This window comes from Muntiacus reevesi, chromosome 5, assembly GCF_963930625.1.
Source record: "Muntiacus reevesi chromosome 5, mMunRee1.1, whole genome shotgun sequence".
Classification (NCBI taxonomy): Eukaryota; Metazoa; Chordata; class Mammalia; order Artiodactyla; family Cervidae; genus Muntiacus; species Muntiacus reevesi.
Window position 1 is genome coordinate 101,648,750 of NC_089253.1, and position 19,538 is coordinate 101,668,287.

General features: G+C 37.7%; 1 protein-coding gene across 3 annotated transcripts in view; it reads left to right on the forward strand.

Annotated features, from left to right (window-relative positions):
* The window catches only part of RABGAP1L (RAB GTPase activating protein 1 like), a 657,985-nt gene that overhangs the window by 391,678 nt on the left and 246,769 nt on the right, over window positions 1-19,538 (forward strand). For all 3 annotated transcript variants that reach the window (XM_065936086.1, XM_065936087.1, XM_065936089.1), the window contains exon 15: window positions 14,008-14,082. In XM_065936086.1, coding sequence (XP_065792158.1) covers window positions 14,008-14,082 — 75 coding nt within the window. The remainder of the gene's footprint in view (window positions 1-14,007; window positions 14,083-19,538) is intronic.

The following is a 19,538-nucleotide window of genomic DNA, read 5'->3' on the forward strand; positions in this document are numbered from 1 at the left end:
GCAGGTCAGGAAGCAACAGTTAGAACTGGACATGGAACAGCAGACTGGTTCCTAATAGGAAAAGGAGTTCGTCAAGGCTGTATACTGTCACCCTGCTTATTTAACTCACATGCAGAGTACATCATGAGAAACGCTGGGCTGGAGGAAGCACAGGCTGGAATCAAGATTGCTGGGAGAAATATCAATAACCTCAAATATGCAGATGACACTACCCTTATGGCCGAAAGGGAAGAAGAACTGAAGAGCCTCTTGATGAAGGTGAAAGAGGAGAGTGAAAAAGTTGGCTTAAAGCTCAACATTCAGAAAACTAAGATCATGGCATCCGGTCCCATCACTTCATGGCAAATAGATGGGGAAACTGTGGCTTGCTTCATTTTTCTGGGCTCCAAAACCCCTGCAGATGTTGATTGTAGCCATGAAATTAAAAGATGCTTACTCCTTGGAAGGAAAGTTATGACCAACATAGAAAGCAGATTAAAAAGGAGAGACATTACTTTGCCAACAAAGGTCCATCTAGTCAAGGCTATGATTTTTCCAGTGGTCATGTATGGATGTGAGTGTTGGACTATAAAGAAAGCTGAGCGCTGAAGAATTGATGGTTTTGAACTGTGGTGTTGGAGAGGACTCCTGAGAGTCCCTTGGACTGCAAGGAAGTTCAGTCAGTCCATCCTAAAGATCAGTCCTGGGTGTTCATTGGTAGGACTGATGTTGAAGCTGAAACTCCAGTACTTTGACCACCTGATGCAAAGAGTTGACTCATTGGAAAAGACCCTGATGCTGGGAAAGATTGAGGGTAAGGAGAGACGGGGACAACAGAAGATGAGATGGTTGGATAGCATCATCGACTCGATGGACATGGATTTGGGTGGACTCCGGGAGTTGGTGATGGACAGGGAGGCCTGGCGTGCTGTGGATCATGGGGTTGCAACGAGTCAGACACGACTGAGCGACTAAACTGACTGTGTCCTGGGCACTCTGTTTAATTCTCAGATAAACTTATATGGTTTCTATTTTTACTTCTGTGTTATAGATTAAAGCATCTGTTCCACTTTATCACAAAAGTCCTCAGAAGATTTGTCTATACTTGCTTTAACCAATTCTTCTTCTCCATCTCTGTTGTAAACTTGTATCAGTCAGGATTTCACCTGTATCACTGCTCTGAAAATGGTCTGGTCAGAAAACAAATGCATTACAAATCAGAAAGAATCATCATAGTCTTTTCTGTCTCAGTTAATAGTAACTCCAGGTGCTCAGCTAGAAACCTTGAATCATCCTTGACTCTTCTTTCTTTCTCTTACACTACTTGTTAAAATAATAGCAACTGTTCCCTATGCATTACGGGCAGCAGCCCCAGGATGTCAACCCACTGTGTGGTTTGCAGATGTTGGGGTTACTAAGAAAGATATGACTCACACAGACACTGAAAGGAGCAATGCATTACTCTCACAGAAAAAAGAGAGCCAAGTCAGCTTCAGCAGTGAGTGTCAGCCCCCTGTGGTGAGCGAGTCCCATCTGTACTGTTGCAGGGAGATGGTCTGTGCTCCAGGGATGGGCCACGTTCCATCCTCACTGAGACTGTGGATAATAATGGTGGGGTTGGCCAGGTGTCATATGACACACACACTTGAGCAGAACAATGAAGTACACATCAAGCTAGAAAAGGAAAAGATACCCCCGAACAAGACAGTAAGCTCAGCACAAGCTGTGAGGGCTCCTTATTTCCACGCGTGGAAACATTCCAGGCCTATGGTGCTTTTACAGCCATGCTAAGGTCAACAGTCTCAATACCACACACCTGTCCCTTAGAAAACCTTTTTGGCTCTGTTTTCAGAATATATGCAGGACCTGACTGTTTAATCACTATCTCCACTGCAGCTACCCTGGTCTAAGCTATAATTATCTACCTGATCTTTCTGCTTCCAGTGGCTTTCTGTACTATTCATTATAAAAACCAAAGTCTTTATAGTGATTTACAGGGCTGTGAATTTCATGTATTAGTATTCTTTTCATCATGTATTTTGCCCCAGTCATACATGCCAGCTTTGCCCACACACTGGAGTTCTTGCATTGGTTATTCCCTCTGCTTGGAACAGTCTTCTCCCAGAGATCTGTGTGGCTTGCTGTTTCACCTCTCTCGACTTCTTGATCAAGTGTTACTTTCTCAGTATGGCCTGCCCTAACCACCTGGCTTAAAATTGCGATCTCCTCTTAACCCAGCACTTCTAGCTAGCCCTTTTCCCTGCTCTACTTTTTCCCACTGCACTTAATACTTTCAAACATATGTGTATGTATCTTTGTACCTATGTTGTTATTTATTTATTTAGGCTGTTATATTTTTCCACTAAGAAGGCTTATTTTATGAGAGCAAAGATTTTTGGCCTTTTTGTTCACTGCTTAGATCACCCTTTCACATAGTAGACACAATAAATATTTGTTGCCTCGAAAGAATTGAAACTTAGGGAATTCTGGTAAAATAATTCTGGTAAATAGCAGAGCTGAAATTTGAAGTATTTGGCATTCAGATCCACTAGTAGAAAACCTTTGATTAAGCTTTTTCTAACCCAGCAATCAATGAGTTTAGGGTTATTGTCCTGGTCACTGTAGTTAGGGACTAATTTTATGATTCCAGCTAATCTGATAACCTAGTAACTGTATTGTGTTCATGGTGAAACACATGCTGAGTTTCACAGAAAATAGTGGTTAATAAATGGTTCATTACTGTAGACTACTGGTACTAAATAGTAAAGAAGTAAATAAAACATGTCAGTGATAATATTCTAAAGTGATAATATTCCTTGCATGAAAAGGAATATGATCAGGAAGTTGAGTACTGAAAATTTTTAATAAAATATTGATTATAATCAAATTTTAGAACTTCAAATTGTATGTGGGGCTACACTCACATTAAGTTTTCATTTACTTGATCTAATGTTTGTGGTCCTTCATAAAACTAATAATTTATTATTCCAATAAATAACAATATTGGTTTTATTAATTAAACATGCTTTGTATTGATTAACTTTTTGTAGACTGTTTCAGAAATAAACAATTTCAACTTAATTTTGGATATGCCTGTGTGTTTATATGTGTGTGTGTCCAAAAAGATACGTAAATTCAAGAAGATATGTAGACATGGATAAATATAGCTATCAATACTCACATACACAGAGTCGATCCTCTTTATTCATAGATTCCATATTTTCAAATTCACCTACTTGCTGCGATTTGTTTGTAACCTCAAAATTGATACTTTTGGTGCTTTTGTAGTCATTCACTGATGTGCCTGTGCACAATGTCTGAGTCGCATGATGAGTGAGTATCTGCCAAGGTCAGATGCAACTAGGTAATGCTCTGCCTTCTTGTTTCAGCTTTCATACTACACACCAGTGTCTTTTTTGCGGTGTAGTTAGTACCTCGTTTTTTTGCTTTTGGTGATTTTGCTGTTTAAAGTGTTCCCCACGTGTCATGCTGAAGTGCTGCCTGTTTTGCTAAGCACCAGAAGGCTGTGATGTGTCTTGTGGAGGAAGTACATGTGTTAGATCAATTTCATTCAGGCGTGAGCGAAATGCTATTGGCCGTGATTTCAACAATTTCAATGAATTTCAATGAATCAACAATTAATATTTTAAAAGGTGTATTTAAGTAGAAGCACGTGTAACAGAAGGTTGTATATTGATCAGTTGCTGAAAGTTTTGTGACCAGAGGCTTGCAGAAGCCTCAGACACTGTATCCCCTAGAGATAGGAATTGAATACCTGCTCGATTCAGTGTTTGAAGAAACTTCATGGAGCATAGCTAGAGTAAGTAATGAGAATCAGCCATACATGTACAGTTTTTTCCAAGAAAGTAGTTTTCATTAGTTGTCTGTTTTGCTATTTGAATCATTATATTAAATAAACTCCAGCTCAGTATGTGTCTTATACATTCATATTCTAGAGATGTCACCCAAATTGAAATCTTAACATAAACCAGTGCTGTGTTCCACTCAGTGAAATGGAATGTTAGTAATAAGTCATTCTTTAAAACTTTAATTAAATTTTTAAAATTATGAAACATGTCATATTTTTAAATTCATCAAATTTTTAAAATTATATATATTTTAAAATATATTCAAATCTTTAAAATTATGGAACATATCATACATTCAACTGAGTAAACATAATTTGTATTTATGATTTTGAAAAATCAATAATAGAAGCAATATCCCTGTACATACAATTTAGGAAATAAATCATTATCAGTATCTTTGAATATTCCCAGGTGCTCATCTCAGATTCAGTGTTCCCTCACCAAAGTCAACCACTGTCCTAAACTTTGTGTTAGCATTCCTCTTCTTTAACTAAAGCTCTCTCTGTGATTTGTTTCTGAATATTCATTGATTACATAGCAAAAAGAAAACTTTATGTTTTATCATTAGGTCTTTCTTTTGCTCATGTAAACTGTACATATGTACATACATACATACATATGTACATATGTCAACAATCATTGAGATCTAGAGCCTGTATACTGACAGTAGCTAAGGCCTTGGGCTCTGAAGCTAGGTCTTAGTTTGAACACTGGAGCTGCCTGAGTTTGAATTCTGGCCTACTGCTTACTAACTGGGTGACCTGCACAAGCTGTTTACTTTTATTTTCCCTAAGTTTTTTTCTTCTATAAAATGGGGATATTAAGAGTGCTTAACTCAGAGGGTTGTTGTAAGGGTTAAATAAATTACTTACATATCCCGGGTAGCTTAGCTGATAAAGAATCCTCCTGCAATTCAGGGGACCCCAGTTTGATTCCTGAGTCAGGAAGATCCCCTGGAGAAGAGATAGGCTACCCACTCCAGTTTCTTGGGCTTCCTTCGTAGCTCAGATGGTAAAGAATCTGCCTGCAATGCGGGAAACCTGGGTTCGATCCCTGGGTTGGGAAGACCCCCTGGAGGAGGGCATGGCAACCCTCTCAAGTATTCTTGCTTGGAGAATCCCCATGGACAGAAGAGCCTGGCAGGCTGCAATCCATGGGGTTGCAGAGTTGGATATGGCTGAGCATCTAAGCACCACAACACAAATATCTGGAAAAATAGCAGTTATTAATAAATGTTACTTGTTATTTGTTAGAAAAATTAATGCTGAAGAATTATTTGAAAAGCCACTTATATTCTTGTGCTATATTAAGTAATCTTTTCTTTAAATGTTATCCTACTTTTAGACAACCATGTGTTTTAATGATTCTTGTCACTTTGTGACCTCTTTTCATTTAGCTTATTGTAGCATTACTTAAAATAGTATTTCTTCGGTATCTCTTTTTTTGTCTCTCAGATTGTGTGAGATCAGATCTCTTTTTAGTTTGTAAGTGAATTTATTCTACATATTTTATATTTGGATTTTTCTCCCTAGCATACTCATTTAAGGACTACTGAGCAATAATTCAAAGGCTGATTTGTTTATCTGTTTGTTTTGGTTTCATGTTGACAGAAGTTCATTGTAGTGATAGATTTAACAGTTCATCTAATATTAAAAAATGAAAAATTGCTTTACATAAATGTCAAACTCCTATTAAAGTGGGGAAATCTGAGTTAGTATTTCCTGTTCTCAGAACTCTATTAAATTGTGAGAGAATTCAATATTTAGGTTAGAGTTTAGAGAAACACTTAACATGTCATGGTTAAAACTAATAAACTTAACTACTGTCTATTGATAGCCATTAAGTCAGCAACTACATCAGTACTTTAGTAGTATCAAGAGGCTGAATGGGACTCTGTTTTAGAAGTTTAATTCCTTCTTGCATGCCTACATAGCAGCCTTTCTGTCTTGTTAAAGAGCATCTTCTGATTTTGTTCTTCCTGTGAGTCTGAACTTCCTTCATCTTTATTTGTAAGTGTGATTGTTTGATAAAATAACAGTATGTTGCACATTTCTGAGACAAAAGAGAAACACCATTCTCTATTTTCTGTATCCATCTGATAAAGACATGTGAATAAGTGTTTGGGGAGAAACAGGTTGTTGATAAGGCTTTAGACAATCTAGCTTTAAGAGTAAAAACTTTCCTTAGGGATTTTAAGAGCAATAGTGGTTATTGTGTATTTTGGATTGGCAAAGAAAGTCTCACTACCCTGTGGAAAATTATTTTCAAAGTTAGCATCTCTATCAGTGCATAAGAGTTACTCACAAGGCAAAAAAAAAAAAAAAATCAAGTGTTTTCCATATTAACTTTTTTCCGTTAATTTTTAAGAATTTATTTTTAATTGGAGAATAATTAACTTTACAGTTATGTTGGTGTCTGCCATACCGTAGCGTGAAACAGCCATAAGTATATATGCGTCTCCTTCCTCCTGAGCCTCTCTCCCACTCCACTCCCCCATCCCGTTCCTCTGGGTCATCACTGAGCGTCAGGCTGAACTTGTGTTACACAGCAACTTCCCACTAGCAGCTGTTTAACACATGGTCATATATATATTCCAGTGCTGCTCTCAATTTTTCCCAACCTCTCCTTCACCCACCGTACTGACTTTAATAAGGAGAACCTAAATTATATGTACGTGGTAGCACCAACACGATTAAGCTTTAACAACTACCTATGTTTTCTCATGTCTAAGTTTTAGCTTGTAGTCTGTATGTTAATAAACATGCATATTACATAAAGAAATTTAAACTTCTACTTCCCTAAACCCAGAAGTTATGGACTGAAAAATATTAAACTGTCCTTGATCAGACTTTTTTCTTTTTTCTTGAGAGTATGCAGTCTGATTTTCCATGTTTATTGAACCCCAAGGCAAATCAGAAGATGGACCCTCTTATCTTACATGGATCCAAACACATAAATGTCTAAGACGAATAATTCTGCACACAGTCTAAGTGAATGTCTTAGCCTGTCACTATTACAGGAACACCACTCCCTGGGGGGCTTAAACAACAAACATTTACTACTCAGAGTCCTTGGGCGGGAAGCCTTGGTCACAGTGCTGGCAGTTTGCAGTGTCTGGTGAGGACTCACTTCCTGGTTCACAGATGGCCATCTCCTCACTGTGTCCACAAGTGGCAGAAGAGGTGAGGGAGTGCTCTTGAATCTTCTTCATAAGAACAGTTAATACCATTCATGAGAGCTCTACCTCAGGACCTAAACAACTCTGAATGGCCCCGCATCGAAATAACCATTACTTTGGGGATTCAACATATGAATTCTGAGAGAACACAGTCTCTAGCAGTGATATAATATAATAGGCTCTGTATTTGAGAAGATTTGAATTCAAATCCTGGCTTTAGCTGTTTGACCTTGCCCAGGTTAATTGCCCTCTCTCAATATCACTTTTGCCATCTCACAGGCTTTGTGAGGATTGATTGAGAATGTGGGAAAGCATTTAGCACAGTGTCTGACGTCGCCTGCCTTTGACCATGCAGCATGCCTGAAGAATCTCAGTATTCTTCCTTCAAGAATGTGAGGCAAAGCTTCCAGCAATTCTGGTCACATCCTCTTCTTTGAGACTAAGACAGTAGCACCTTGTCTGAGATGCTTCCCTTGCCTTTATTTCCATTCCTTGCACTGTGGCTTGGTTATGCACCCTTTCCCTCTGGTTGGAACTCATCTCACTGTGTACTTTCTCACTGTACGTGCTGAGTTCTTCTATAAGATTCTGAACTGAGGAACGTAGACCGTATATTTTCATCCTTGTGTGTACCTCAGCATAATGTTTGATTATATAATAGATACTCAGTAAGCAGTGACTCGCTGACTGAATATAAAAAATTCCCTTGGGACCCCAGCCAGAAAAGTAGTCTGTAGTCCAGAACAGAGTGAAGAGAGAGTATAGGAACAGCATTTCCCCCCTGAAAGTTACAAAGTATTTTCAAATACACAGAAACACTCAAAGAATTGTACAGTGTACAGTGTACATAAATCTATCACCTAGATTCTATAATTAATATTTTGTTACCTCTTTTATCACATGTCTCTATCCATCTTACTCTTGCATTCAATTAATTAATCCATCTTAATACTTTAAAGTATCTTGGAGTATTAAAGTTGCTGGTTCAGGCATTTGGGGTAGGTCAGGCCTTGGGCTGTGGCAGTCTGGTTGTGGTCTGAGACCCAGAAGGCTTCTGAAGCACTGGAGTGGAGCAGGCACTGGAGTGGTCTTCAGGAAGCTGGCCAGCCTCTCATGCAGTTTACACACCACACTCTGTGTCCTGCTTCAGGAATAAGCAAATACGTGCATGCTTCTGACAAGTGGAGTCCAGTCTTCACACAGCCCTCCTGTTAGTCCCGTTGTCCCTCCAACCAGCTGCTGGGCTTATCTTCCCTGTGTTGGTCCCCAAGGTTGGGGCACCAGTGTGTGACTCACACCATTCACTCCCTGGGAGGATCTCTTTCCCGTATAATTTCTATTTTCCTCTGAGTCTTCTCCCAGGGGCACAAGTCTGATCACTTCTCTTCCCTTTCTCCTTGATTCTGTGTGGATCTTTCTTACAGTCTTAGTTGTACAGTAGTCTTTCTACAAATCTCCAGCTAGTTTTCAGTGAGAACTGCTCCACAAATAGGTGTATTTTTTGATGTGTTCATGGGGGAGGTGAGAATCGTCCATTTTCATCTTCTCTCTACTTGGGCATGTTCCCAATGACCATTCATAGATATTTCTCTGTGATGTATCTTTTCAGACCATTTTTAAATTGGGTTTTTTGATATCAAGTTGGAGGAATTCTTTATATATTCTGCTCAAGCTTTGTTTAGATACATTTGCAAATATTTTCCCAGTCCTTAGTTTAACTGTTTTCTTAATGGTATCTTTTTATCAATGTTGTTGTTGTTCAGTCGCCCGGTTATGTCCAACTCCTTGCGACCCTATGGACTGCAGCACACCAGGCCTCTCTGCCCCTCACCATCTCCTGAAGTTTGCCCAAGTTCATGTTGATTGCGTCGGTGATGTCATCCATCCATCTTATCCTCTGGCACCCTTTTCTCCTTCTGTCTTTCAATCTTTCCCAGCATCAGGGACTTTTCCAGTGAGTCAGCTGTTCTCATCAGATGACCATAATACTGGAACTTTAGCTTCAGTCCATCCAGTTGATCTCCCTTAAGATTGACTGGTTTGATCTCCTTGCTGTCCAAGAGATTTTCAGAAGTTTTCTCTAGCACCACAGTGCAAAGGCATCAATTCTTTAGCATTCTGCTTCTTTTTGGCCCAACTCTCAAAACCATATGTGACCACTGGGAAGACCATAACCTTGACTGTACAAACCTTTGTCAGCAGACTCATGTCTCCACTTTTCAGTTTCTAAATTTTGCTAATGTCTATTGTATTCATTTTTTTAAAATAGTTAATACTTCTGTGCCCTGGCTAAGAAACCTTTGCCTTTACCAAGTTGCAAAGATGTTCTGTCTTTTCCCTGAGTAGCTTTATAATTTTACTTTTATATTTAGGAGTATGGTATATCTAGAATTAATGTTTTCATATGAAATAAAGTTAGGGATAAAGGTTCATTAATTTCCCCCATATGGATTTCAATTGTTTGAGCACATTTGTTGAAACAATTTCTATAGATTTACATTTTTACATGTGTAAAAATTTCTCCTTCCCTCACTGTTATCTTGGTAACCTTGTTGCAATTAAATGACTATATGAGGGTGGCTCTACTTCTAGACTTCTTATTCTGTTTTATTTATTTGTCTGTACTTGTATCAGTTTTACATTGTCTTGGATATTGTACTTTTACGTTAGGTGTAGTAAAGGCTTCTCTTCTGTTACTTTTCCCCTAGCATTTCTACTCTTGCTTTCTAGCTGTTACAGTCATCCCAGTCTGTTCTCTGATTCTTCAAGCCAGTAAGTCTATAGTTTAATATCCAAGTTGTATCCTTCCATTGTGGCACCATTGTTACATGGCTTCCAGAAAAAGCCATTAAAAAATGAGAATTTTATGCAGTGTCATTACTGTCTTCCAAGTTTATTCTCCCCTCCAGTTTCTTCCTCCTGCTTTTTGCTCAGTGCTTTCAGATAGTTGTTTTATATATTTTGTCTGTATATCGATTAAATTTATTACCAGAGGGAAGGTTGGTCCAATTCCTCCTCCATTATAGTAGCACTATTCAGTTGGTTTCTGAAAGTCAGTTTGAGCAGGCATCTGGCCAGGGAAGCAATTACAGTGAGAAGTGGGACAAGAATGTATGGTGCAAAAGAGAGGCAAGTTTCAAATGGAGGGAAAGGATTTGGTTCAGTTCAGTTAGAGGAGGCTTAGACTAAATCCAAAGAATGCTTGGAAGACCTCCAAAGGAAAGAATATACTAGAATATTGTGTTTTTCAAACTGTGAATCATAAAATCGATTTATTAGGTGGCCTCTGAGAAGTCATTTTTTGTTGCTAACCTAATCCAAAGCCATAACATAATTAGAAAGTAAGATCGATACACTGCTGATATGTACTTTTATCCTCAGCTCTCCAGTTAGAGAATAGTTTGTGGGGTCACTGAATTCTGGTGAACTCCTCTGGTGGACTGTGGACCTTTATTTTATGTTGGACTTCTCTTGTAACACCAATATGCATGTACACAGCAAATTGTGCATGTACATAGCACCCTTCTCAGTAACTATTAAATATATAGAGATGAATCAAACATTTGTCAAAATTATGTCAGGGTCAAACATTTGTCAAAATGATGAAGCATGATTGCCTTTAGAGATCCCCAGTTTTAAGGAATCCTCAGCTTAGACTATTTTTTATGAGAAAGGGAAGCCTTGATGATAATATGTGACATGATATCTTATCAAGAAATCTCAGAGTTCCTTGTTCGTGGAAAAAGACGTAATGGAGAACCATCAGGGATGCACTAAATAAGGATAGTATTAGAACCTCTCCTGTCTTTCTTTGTTAATTGTTCCTTTTCTTTTCTCTTTGTAATCCTTGTGCGCACACACACACACACACACACACACAGACACACACACACACCCCAACCCACCCCAATCCATGAGCTCTGGATAAAAGTACAAATAAGCACTCATAAATAAAACTATATAAATCAAAGAAAATTAAATAAATAAAAGGATGGTAGTCCTTCTTTCAGTTTTTATAAGTAGACTGATCTTGGGAAACTGGTTATAATGAAGAAAAGCTTCTTTAAAATTCATTAGGAAATAATTCTGTGATCTAATTTTTCTCTCATTAAATGAGAGTACGATAATGTCATCATTGGCAGAATGTTAAAGATAACAACAGTTCTTCAAAAGGCACCATTAAGACAATAAAAAGGCAGGACATGCACTGGGAGAAAATATTGGTACATTTGCAAATACATTTGTCATATACATATGTCAGATAATGATTCTGTCAACAGAATGTATAAAGAATTTTCATGAATCGACAGTGATAAGATGAGCAACTGAATTAAACAAATGAACAAGAACTCAAAGAGATAACCTCAAAAGAAGATGTATCAGTTGCCTAAAAACACAGTATAAGACATTCTATGTCATTAGCCATCAGAGAAATTTAAGTCAAAAGCACAGGAATTAGTAAAAGGAAAAAGACTGGCAATATCAAGTATTGACAAGAATGTAAGCAATGAGTACTCATATTTTGCTGATTTGGAGGCAATAACTGAATACTTTGCAAAATAATCTGGCAATATCTTACAAAGTTAAACTTAGCATTTGAACCTTGAACCTCCACTCCTAGGTATTTACCCAAGGGACATGGAACAACAGACTGGTTACAAATAGGAAAAGGAGTACGTCACAGCTGTATATTGTCACCCTGCTTATTTAACTTATATGCAGAGTACATCATGAGAAATGCTGGACTGGAGGAAGCATAAGCTGGAATCAGGATTGCTGGGAGAAATATCAATAACCTCAGATATGCAGATGACACCACCCTTACGGCAGAAAGTGAAGAGGAAATAAAGGAACTCTTGATGAAAGTGAAAGAGGAGAGTGAAAGCGTTGGCTTAAAGCTTAACATTCAGAAAACTAAGATCATGGCATCCGGTCCCATCACTTCATGGCAAATAGATGGGGAAACAGTGGAAACAGTGGCTTACTTTATTTTGGGGGGCTCCAAAATCACTGCAGATGGTGACTGCAGCCATGAAATTAAAAGACTTTTACTCCTTGGAAGGAAAGTTATGACCAACCTAGACAGAATATTCAAAAGCAGACATTACTTTGTCAACAAAGGTCCGTCTAGTCAAAGCTGTGGTTTTTCCAGTGGTCATGTATGGATGTGAGAGTTGGACTACAAAGAAAGCTGAGCACTGAAGAATTGATGCTTTTGAACTGTGGTGTTGGAGAGGACTCTTGAGAGTCCCTTGGACTGCAAGGAGATCCAACCAGTCCATTCTAAAGGAGAACAGTCCTGGGTGTTCATTGGAAGGACTGATTTTGAAGCTGAAACTCCAATACTTTGGCCACCTGATGTGAAGGACTGACTCATTGGAAAAGACCCTGATGCTGGGAAAGATTGAGGGCAGAAGGAAGAGGGGACAACAGAGGATGAGATGGTTGGATGGCATCACTGACTCAATGGACATTGGCTTGGGTGTACTCCGGGAGTTGGTGATGGACAGGGATGCCTGGCATGCTGCGGTTCATGGGGTCGCAAAGAGTCGGACACGACTGAGCGACTGAACTGAACTGAATGAAAATCTATGTACATAAGAAGCCTTGTGTATACAAACCAGCTTTATTTGTACCAGCCCCCATTTGGGGGAAAAAAACCCATATGTTCATTAGTGGGGGAATGGATAGACCAACTGTGGTATGTTTATACAGTGGAATACTCCTCAGTAGTAAAAGTGGATGATTCACTGATGCATTCAACAACATTGAAGAATCTCAGAAACATTATGCTCAGCGACGGAAGTCAGACACAAAAGAGTATATATTAATCCATTTTTATGAAATTCTTTTAAAAATGCAAAGCTAGTAATTGTGAAAAAAATCAGCTCACTGGTAGCCTGGGTGGAGGTGGTTTGACTTCAGAGAGTCATGAAGGACGTTCTAGAATGATACAAATATTCTATAATGATGAAGTTACATGAATGACTCAACTTAAGGAACTGTGAAATTAAAAGGTATGCATTTCATTGAATAGAAGCTGTATTTCCATAAAGATTTTTTAATTAAAAAAAAGAATTCTAGTCCTTATACCCTTGACTACCTTGGCATATGGAAGATATGATAACTGTTCCTCATTATCTTTGATAACCATTGCCCTGGACAGAGAGAATTTTTATACTTAAAAAATCACAGTGCATTGTATTATATTAAGTACATTAAATGGAGATGCCTTCACTAAAATGAAGTACCACAGATAGATAGGATACATGGAATGGGGTACATGTCCAGGATTTAAACAGCACAATTGGGATTGTTTGTATTTTAAAAATAAATAGGAGAGCACCTGAATTATTTTTGTTGTTGTTGTTTTAAACCGGGGGTCAGTAAACTATAGCTATAGCCCACACTGTCTACCTTTATACTACCCTGGAGCCATAAATGGTTTTTATGTTATACAGGGTTATATAAGAAAAGAAAAACAGTATACAACAGATATGTAAGTGTCCCTCAAAGTCTGAGAACATGTAGAGGCTACAGAGGGTGATTTGAGGGGGGAGTCTATTAGGTTATGGTATCTGTACTACAGGGTCCCCCATACGGTGCATTAGAATTTCCACATCAACTGTAGAACCCTTCTACCCTCCTCTACCTTTTGCTGTTCCCTCACATAGTCTTGTCTGCCTGACCACAAACCATAATGGATCTTTAAAAATTAATTTAGGTGCTCTGAGCATCTTTTTATTCCGGATTCTAAAGATGAACCTGGGGATAATGGGCCATCTAGAATTGCTTTAGGAAATGTGCGGCCTCTTTGAAGGATTCCACTGTGCTAATGGCTTGCACATTCAAGATGAGGGATCAGTGAAATTGTGCTGGACAGGCCAGGGATAAGAACAAGTAGCAGCTTGATGTGAACTAGCACTTAGGTTAAAATCTGTGAATGTTTATAATATTTCTTTCCTTTCATCTTTTTTCTAGGCCTACTCTGTCTATGACGAAGACATTGGGTACTGTCAAGGACAGTCTTTTCTTGCTGCTGTATTGCTGCTGCATGTAAGTAATATTCCATGTAATAAATGGCATGGTGCTGCCATATTCATTGTATTTTCTGCTCGTTTTTTTTTCTCCCTTCTTATTCTCCATTTACCTTTTGGAGATTACATATGGCATTTCTTTTTAAACCTGTACTTTTGGTGAGAAAATAAGAGATCTGATGTCAAGAACATGACAGTTAGTTTCTCAATAGAATTAATTTTGCGGGCTGGTAGGGAATAAATTGCTTATTTGCAGTTATTTTTAAGTAGAACCCACTAGGATTGAGGAAGTCAGTGTATCTTTCCAAATGTGAGCAGAACCAGGAGCATCATGAAGGAATGTGACAAGGAAGTCTTTTACCTCTTCTGTGATTTATTTTTGTACATTCTCTTTCTTCTTAGTCATTTGACAGAACATTTATTGAGGATCAGTTGTCAGTACTGGGCTAAGACGTAGGATTACAAATATGAATAATTTATTGTTTGTGTTTTCAAAGGCCTTAGGGCTGGAATGGGGCACAGGTAATGTAGGCACATATCTATTATTTTAATTCTTTTTATGTATCTCCATTGTTTTTGTGATGATCACTATAGAGGACTTATGGTGTGCTAAGTGAAAGTGATGCACAGAATAAGAGAAGAGAGGAGAACTTTCAGAAAAGACTTTCTAGAAGAGGTGGTAGCTTTGCCAAGACATAAATGAGGTTGGGGGAAACAAGATGGATAAGAGGAGTAGAGATTGCTTTGTGAGCGGATGTATGGCAAAACAAAGGGCACAATATATAAAGGGAACAGTGAAATGACAGTTTCTATATCATTGCCATAGAAAGTGTATGCAGAGAAAGATATGTGAGATAAAAATGGACACATGGGCAGGGAAAAATTATAAAGACTTAATATCAAGAAATGTAGGCTTTATTCTATAGAGGCTTTATTCTGTACCTAATGAGGAGCCACAATCAGTTTGAAGCAAGGGAATGACAATCAGATTTTCATTTCAGATAAATTCTTATATCCACGTAGAGGATGGAACTGAAAAGAAGCATGCAATAGCAGAGATACCAGTTAGGAAATAGCAATCTGAATGAGCGCTGTTGAGACTTAGAGAAAAAGAAAGAATCATTTTTCTGGAGGCAAAATTGGTAGGTTTCATGGATGGAATGACAGAGGAAGGGTCAAAGGTAGCCTGTCTTGTTTCGTTGCTTAAGCGACCGGCTAAATTTCGATATATTGAGCTGAGGTAGAAAACAGCTCCATTGAGATTGAATGGAAGCAAAAAGGTTAGGAGTTGATGATGAATTTAGTTTTAAAATTTTGGAAAGGGAGGGTATTTGGGGGCCATCTGAATAGCTGTCCAGCACCCAGCTGTATACTGGAGACTGACTCTGGGGAGAAATCAAAGCTGAAATGATGAGAGTGGATCAGATCATTTCATAAGTAGAAGAAAAACAGAATAGAACCCAGGAATGCCAATTATTTAGCTGATGAGGAAGAGGGATCTCTGAAGAGTTCCTTGATTTTCAACAGAGAAGCAGCATTGTGTAATGTCAGATGCAGCAAAGAGGACCAAGTTTAAAACAGAAGCTTTTTTTTTTCTTTTTTACAGTTTGCATTCTGAAAATGAAGAACAATTATAGTAGATTCATGGTCCTATTTCTGATCATTTGACTTTAATGAAAAAATAATAATACACCGTTGTTCTATTGTGATTATTCACTCTAGCTTTGATTTCAATTTCTTTCTCTGTGGCATTATCATCTATTTATGGTGTTTTGATGTTCTCTTACTGTCCTTTTTTTGTCATCTCCACAGACCACCTTCTTCAGATTTCCTGTGATAATCAAGTACTTTATAGTCATAAATTCTTGGGCCCTTAATTCTATTACTAACGCCTCCTAGTAGATCTGGAATAGTCAAGTCCCTACACAAGGGGCTGGAGGCTGGAAGCAGTGATGGGTGTTTCCACCAAGGTTCAAAACCATCATTTTTCTAAAAGGAGCTTTCATGATCGCTCTGATGAGAAGCTGATGTTCAGGCCACAGATAGTGAAGCTTTGTCTTCTGCAAAGTAATCTTTGAATATGTCACAGTTTAGCATTTTAGGCCTGTGAAACACATATCTATTAGACCTGTGAAACACATATCTATTAAACCTCAATGAGAAGAATATCACTTTAGGAAATCTCTTCTGAGACTTAACAGAAGTTTAGTTAACTGTGAGTTCATGTTTAGTTGGACACATTTTGTCCCTGAAAAAAAAGAGAGTGATTCAAATAGCTAAGAAACTCAAATAACCCAGATTTTTTTTTTTTTTAGATTATCTACTCTTCTATTATAAGGGTTGTGGAAAGTCAGCTATTGTAAACATACTCAACAAAATTGCCTCCAAAGTGTGTCACAAGATGAATAGAATAGTCTAGTTTCTACACTTTCTACATTAATAGAACTTCGCAGTTGTTGTCATGGCTTATAAAAATAACTGGAGATATAGAAATGCCTTCAGAATCCTGGAGGAAAGATAAACTGATAATTAATGTTAGTGAAAAACAAATTAGATTAGATTGTAATTTTATTGAAAATACATGTGATAATTCTATTAATCAGCATATTTCATTGAAAGACCAATATATCCATTAACCAATTTGAATAAGAGAAGCTAACTATAAATGTTTCTTTTCTGTATTTCATGTTGTCCCCATGGTTTAAATAGGTAAAAGAATAGAGTCTAGCTTAAACAATTCATCAAATACACTATCTCGGATCCCAGGGAGATACGTTATTAGGGCCTTACTGACTAATTTTTTATCAGTTACATAAGCAATGGCTTCTTTTTGCTGCCACATATCCTTTGACAGCTCCACATTAATCATTGTCAGAAGCAGCTTCTTTCTGGGATGCTGTCTTCCTCACTCATGGTCATTTATATTTCACGCTCACTGCCTAAGAGGAAAGAAAGACCAAAAATGAAAGTAGGTTTAAGAACCAAAATTTAGAATTTTAAAGTTTTTCCATGTCTGAATAGTTTTAAGAAATAAATATATTTTCCTGGTGCTTGGAAATTTTCAGATGCTTTGATAATGTTCTTTGTAACTTGCAGTAAAGCACTGGAAGAATTAAATGTTTATCACATAGATGCTGTTATATCCATTGATGGAATTATAAGAAATTTATCATTTATAGTTCAAAAAAGCTGTTACACCACAGATTGCTTGTTATAGTGTTTGCCTTTAAAGTCAAATATGCAATAATTATCACTAATATCATTATATTATTAGTATAATAAATAATATCTTTTGAACATTCATTTATTCTAAATACTATGTAAAGTATTTTGGATAATTTTTAACCCCAGTATATTTCTCTCACATATTTATTGTCAAGCAGCTTTAAAGTTTTTTTTAATCAAACATATACTTTTTTAGACTTTCAGAAGATTATGCTCCTTTTTAAGGTTAAATCACTGTGTGTGTATACACACACACACACACTAATATCAGCGTGTATGGAAGCTTTCCAGCTGCAAAAAAGATTATTTTTGGATAAGCCAGAGTGTTTGAAAGTATCGCAGTTTTTCAAAAACTGTAACTAGGCACAACTCCTTTGGAAACCAGTTTTGCTTTATCTGATAAAGATATGCATACCAGTTAATTCCACTCTCAGTATATACTTTAGTCAAATTTAAGAACCTGTATACTGGTGGCTCAGATGGTAAAGAATCTGCCTGCATTGTGGGAGACCTGGGTTTGATCCCTGGGTTGGGTAGATCCCCTGGAGAAGAAAATGGCTACCCACTCAAGTATTCTTGCCTGGAGAATTCTGTGGACAGAGGAGCCTGGCGGGCCACAGTCCATGAGGTTGCAAAGAATAGAACATGACTGAGTAATTAATACTTTCACTACTTTTACACTAGAATCATGTATTAAAATAGGATCATAATTACAGTTTATACTATAGGATCAGTGTTTATAATGATCACACAACTGAAATGCCCATTATTATAATGTCTAATTTTACAATTGTAATTAGACCTCAAAATGGATAAATTGTGGTATATTCATATTATGGGACACTATACAGCAATGAAAGAAATGTTTTGCAGTACATGCTTGCATGCATGCTAAGTTACTTCAGTCATGGCTTACTCTTTGTGACCCAGTGGACCATAGCCCACCAGGCCTCTCTTCCCATGGGATTCTCCAGGCAAGAATATGGGAGTGGGTTGCTATGCCCTTCTCCAGGGGATCTTCTGACCCAGGGATCAAACCCGCATCTCTTAACATCTCCTGCATTGGCAGACAGATTCTTTACCATTAGCACCACCTGGGAAGTTCCTATATACTACATGGGCTATTGTGAATGAATCATACAAGCATAAAGTTTAGTAAGAAAGCAATTATTGGTATCATTTGGTATGATTCCATTTAGTATAATTCAATAATGACAAAAGTAAACTCTGTTTTTTTAGGATGCTATGTAGAGATGGGAAATACAGATAATACCAATGAAGTCGATACAGTTAAAGTCAGGATCTTGACCTTCCTGGAGAAACTGGGAGTCATGACTGGGAAGGGACACGTAGGGATCTTCAGGAGTAAACAGTATTCTAGCTCCTAACCTGTTTATACTTCTTAATCATTTATTCTATGAAGTAAAATCTTAACTTTTATGTCTTTTTCTGTGTGCTACATTTAAAAATAATATAAGATTTAAAAATTACAAATCTTTGTAATGTCCCCCCCCCAAAAAAAAATGAGCTTCAGGTTAAGATTTAACCAGTGGGCTCCAGAGTGAAGTAAGCCAGAAAGATAAAGAACATTACAGTATACTAACACATATATACGGAATTTAGATAGATGGTGGCGATAACCCTATATGCAAAACAGAAAAAGAGACACAGAAGTACAGAACAGACTTTTGAACTCTGGGGGAGAACGTGAGGGTGGGATGTTTTGAAAGAACAGCATGTATACTATCTATGGTGAAACGGACCACCAGCCCAGGTGGGATACATGAGTCAGGTGCTCGGGCCTGGTGCACTGGGAGGACCCTGAGGATTCGGGTGGGGAGGGAGGTGGGAGGGGGGATCGGGATGGGGAATACGTGTAACTATATGGCTGATTCATGCCAATGTATGACAAAACCCACTGAAATGTTGTAAAGTGATTGGCCTCCAACTAATAAAATAATATTTAAAAAAAAAAAAAAAAAAAAAAAAGATTTAACCAGTGAACTTAAGAAATGAGAAGTAGAGCTACTTCTTAGGTTTCCTGAACATAAAGATTCTACAAAGTCCGAGGTAACAAAACAGAGGCTTCCTAGTGTCTTTATATGCTTATATAAGTAAAAATATTTGCGCCTTGATATTATTTAGGAATCTTTCTGCTACTTGTGACATAACATGAACTCAAAGTAGTTTAAATTTAAAAGGAAATATATTGGCCCACATAACTGGGAAGTCCAAAGCAGAGATGATTTT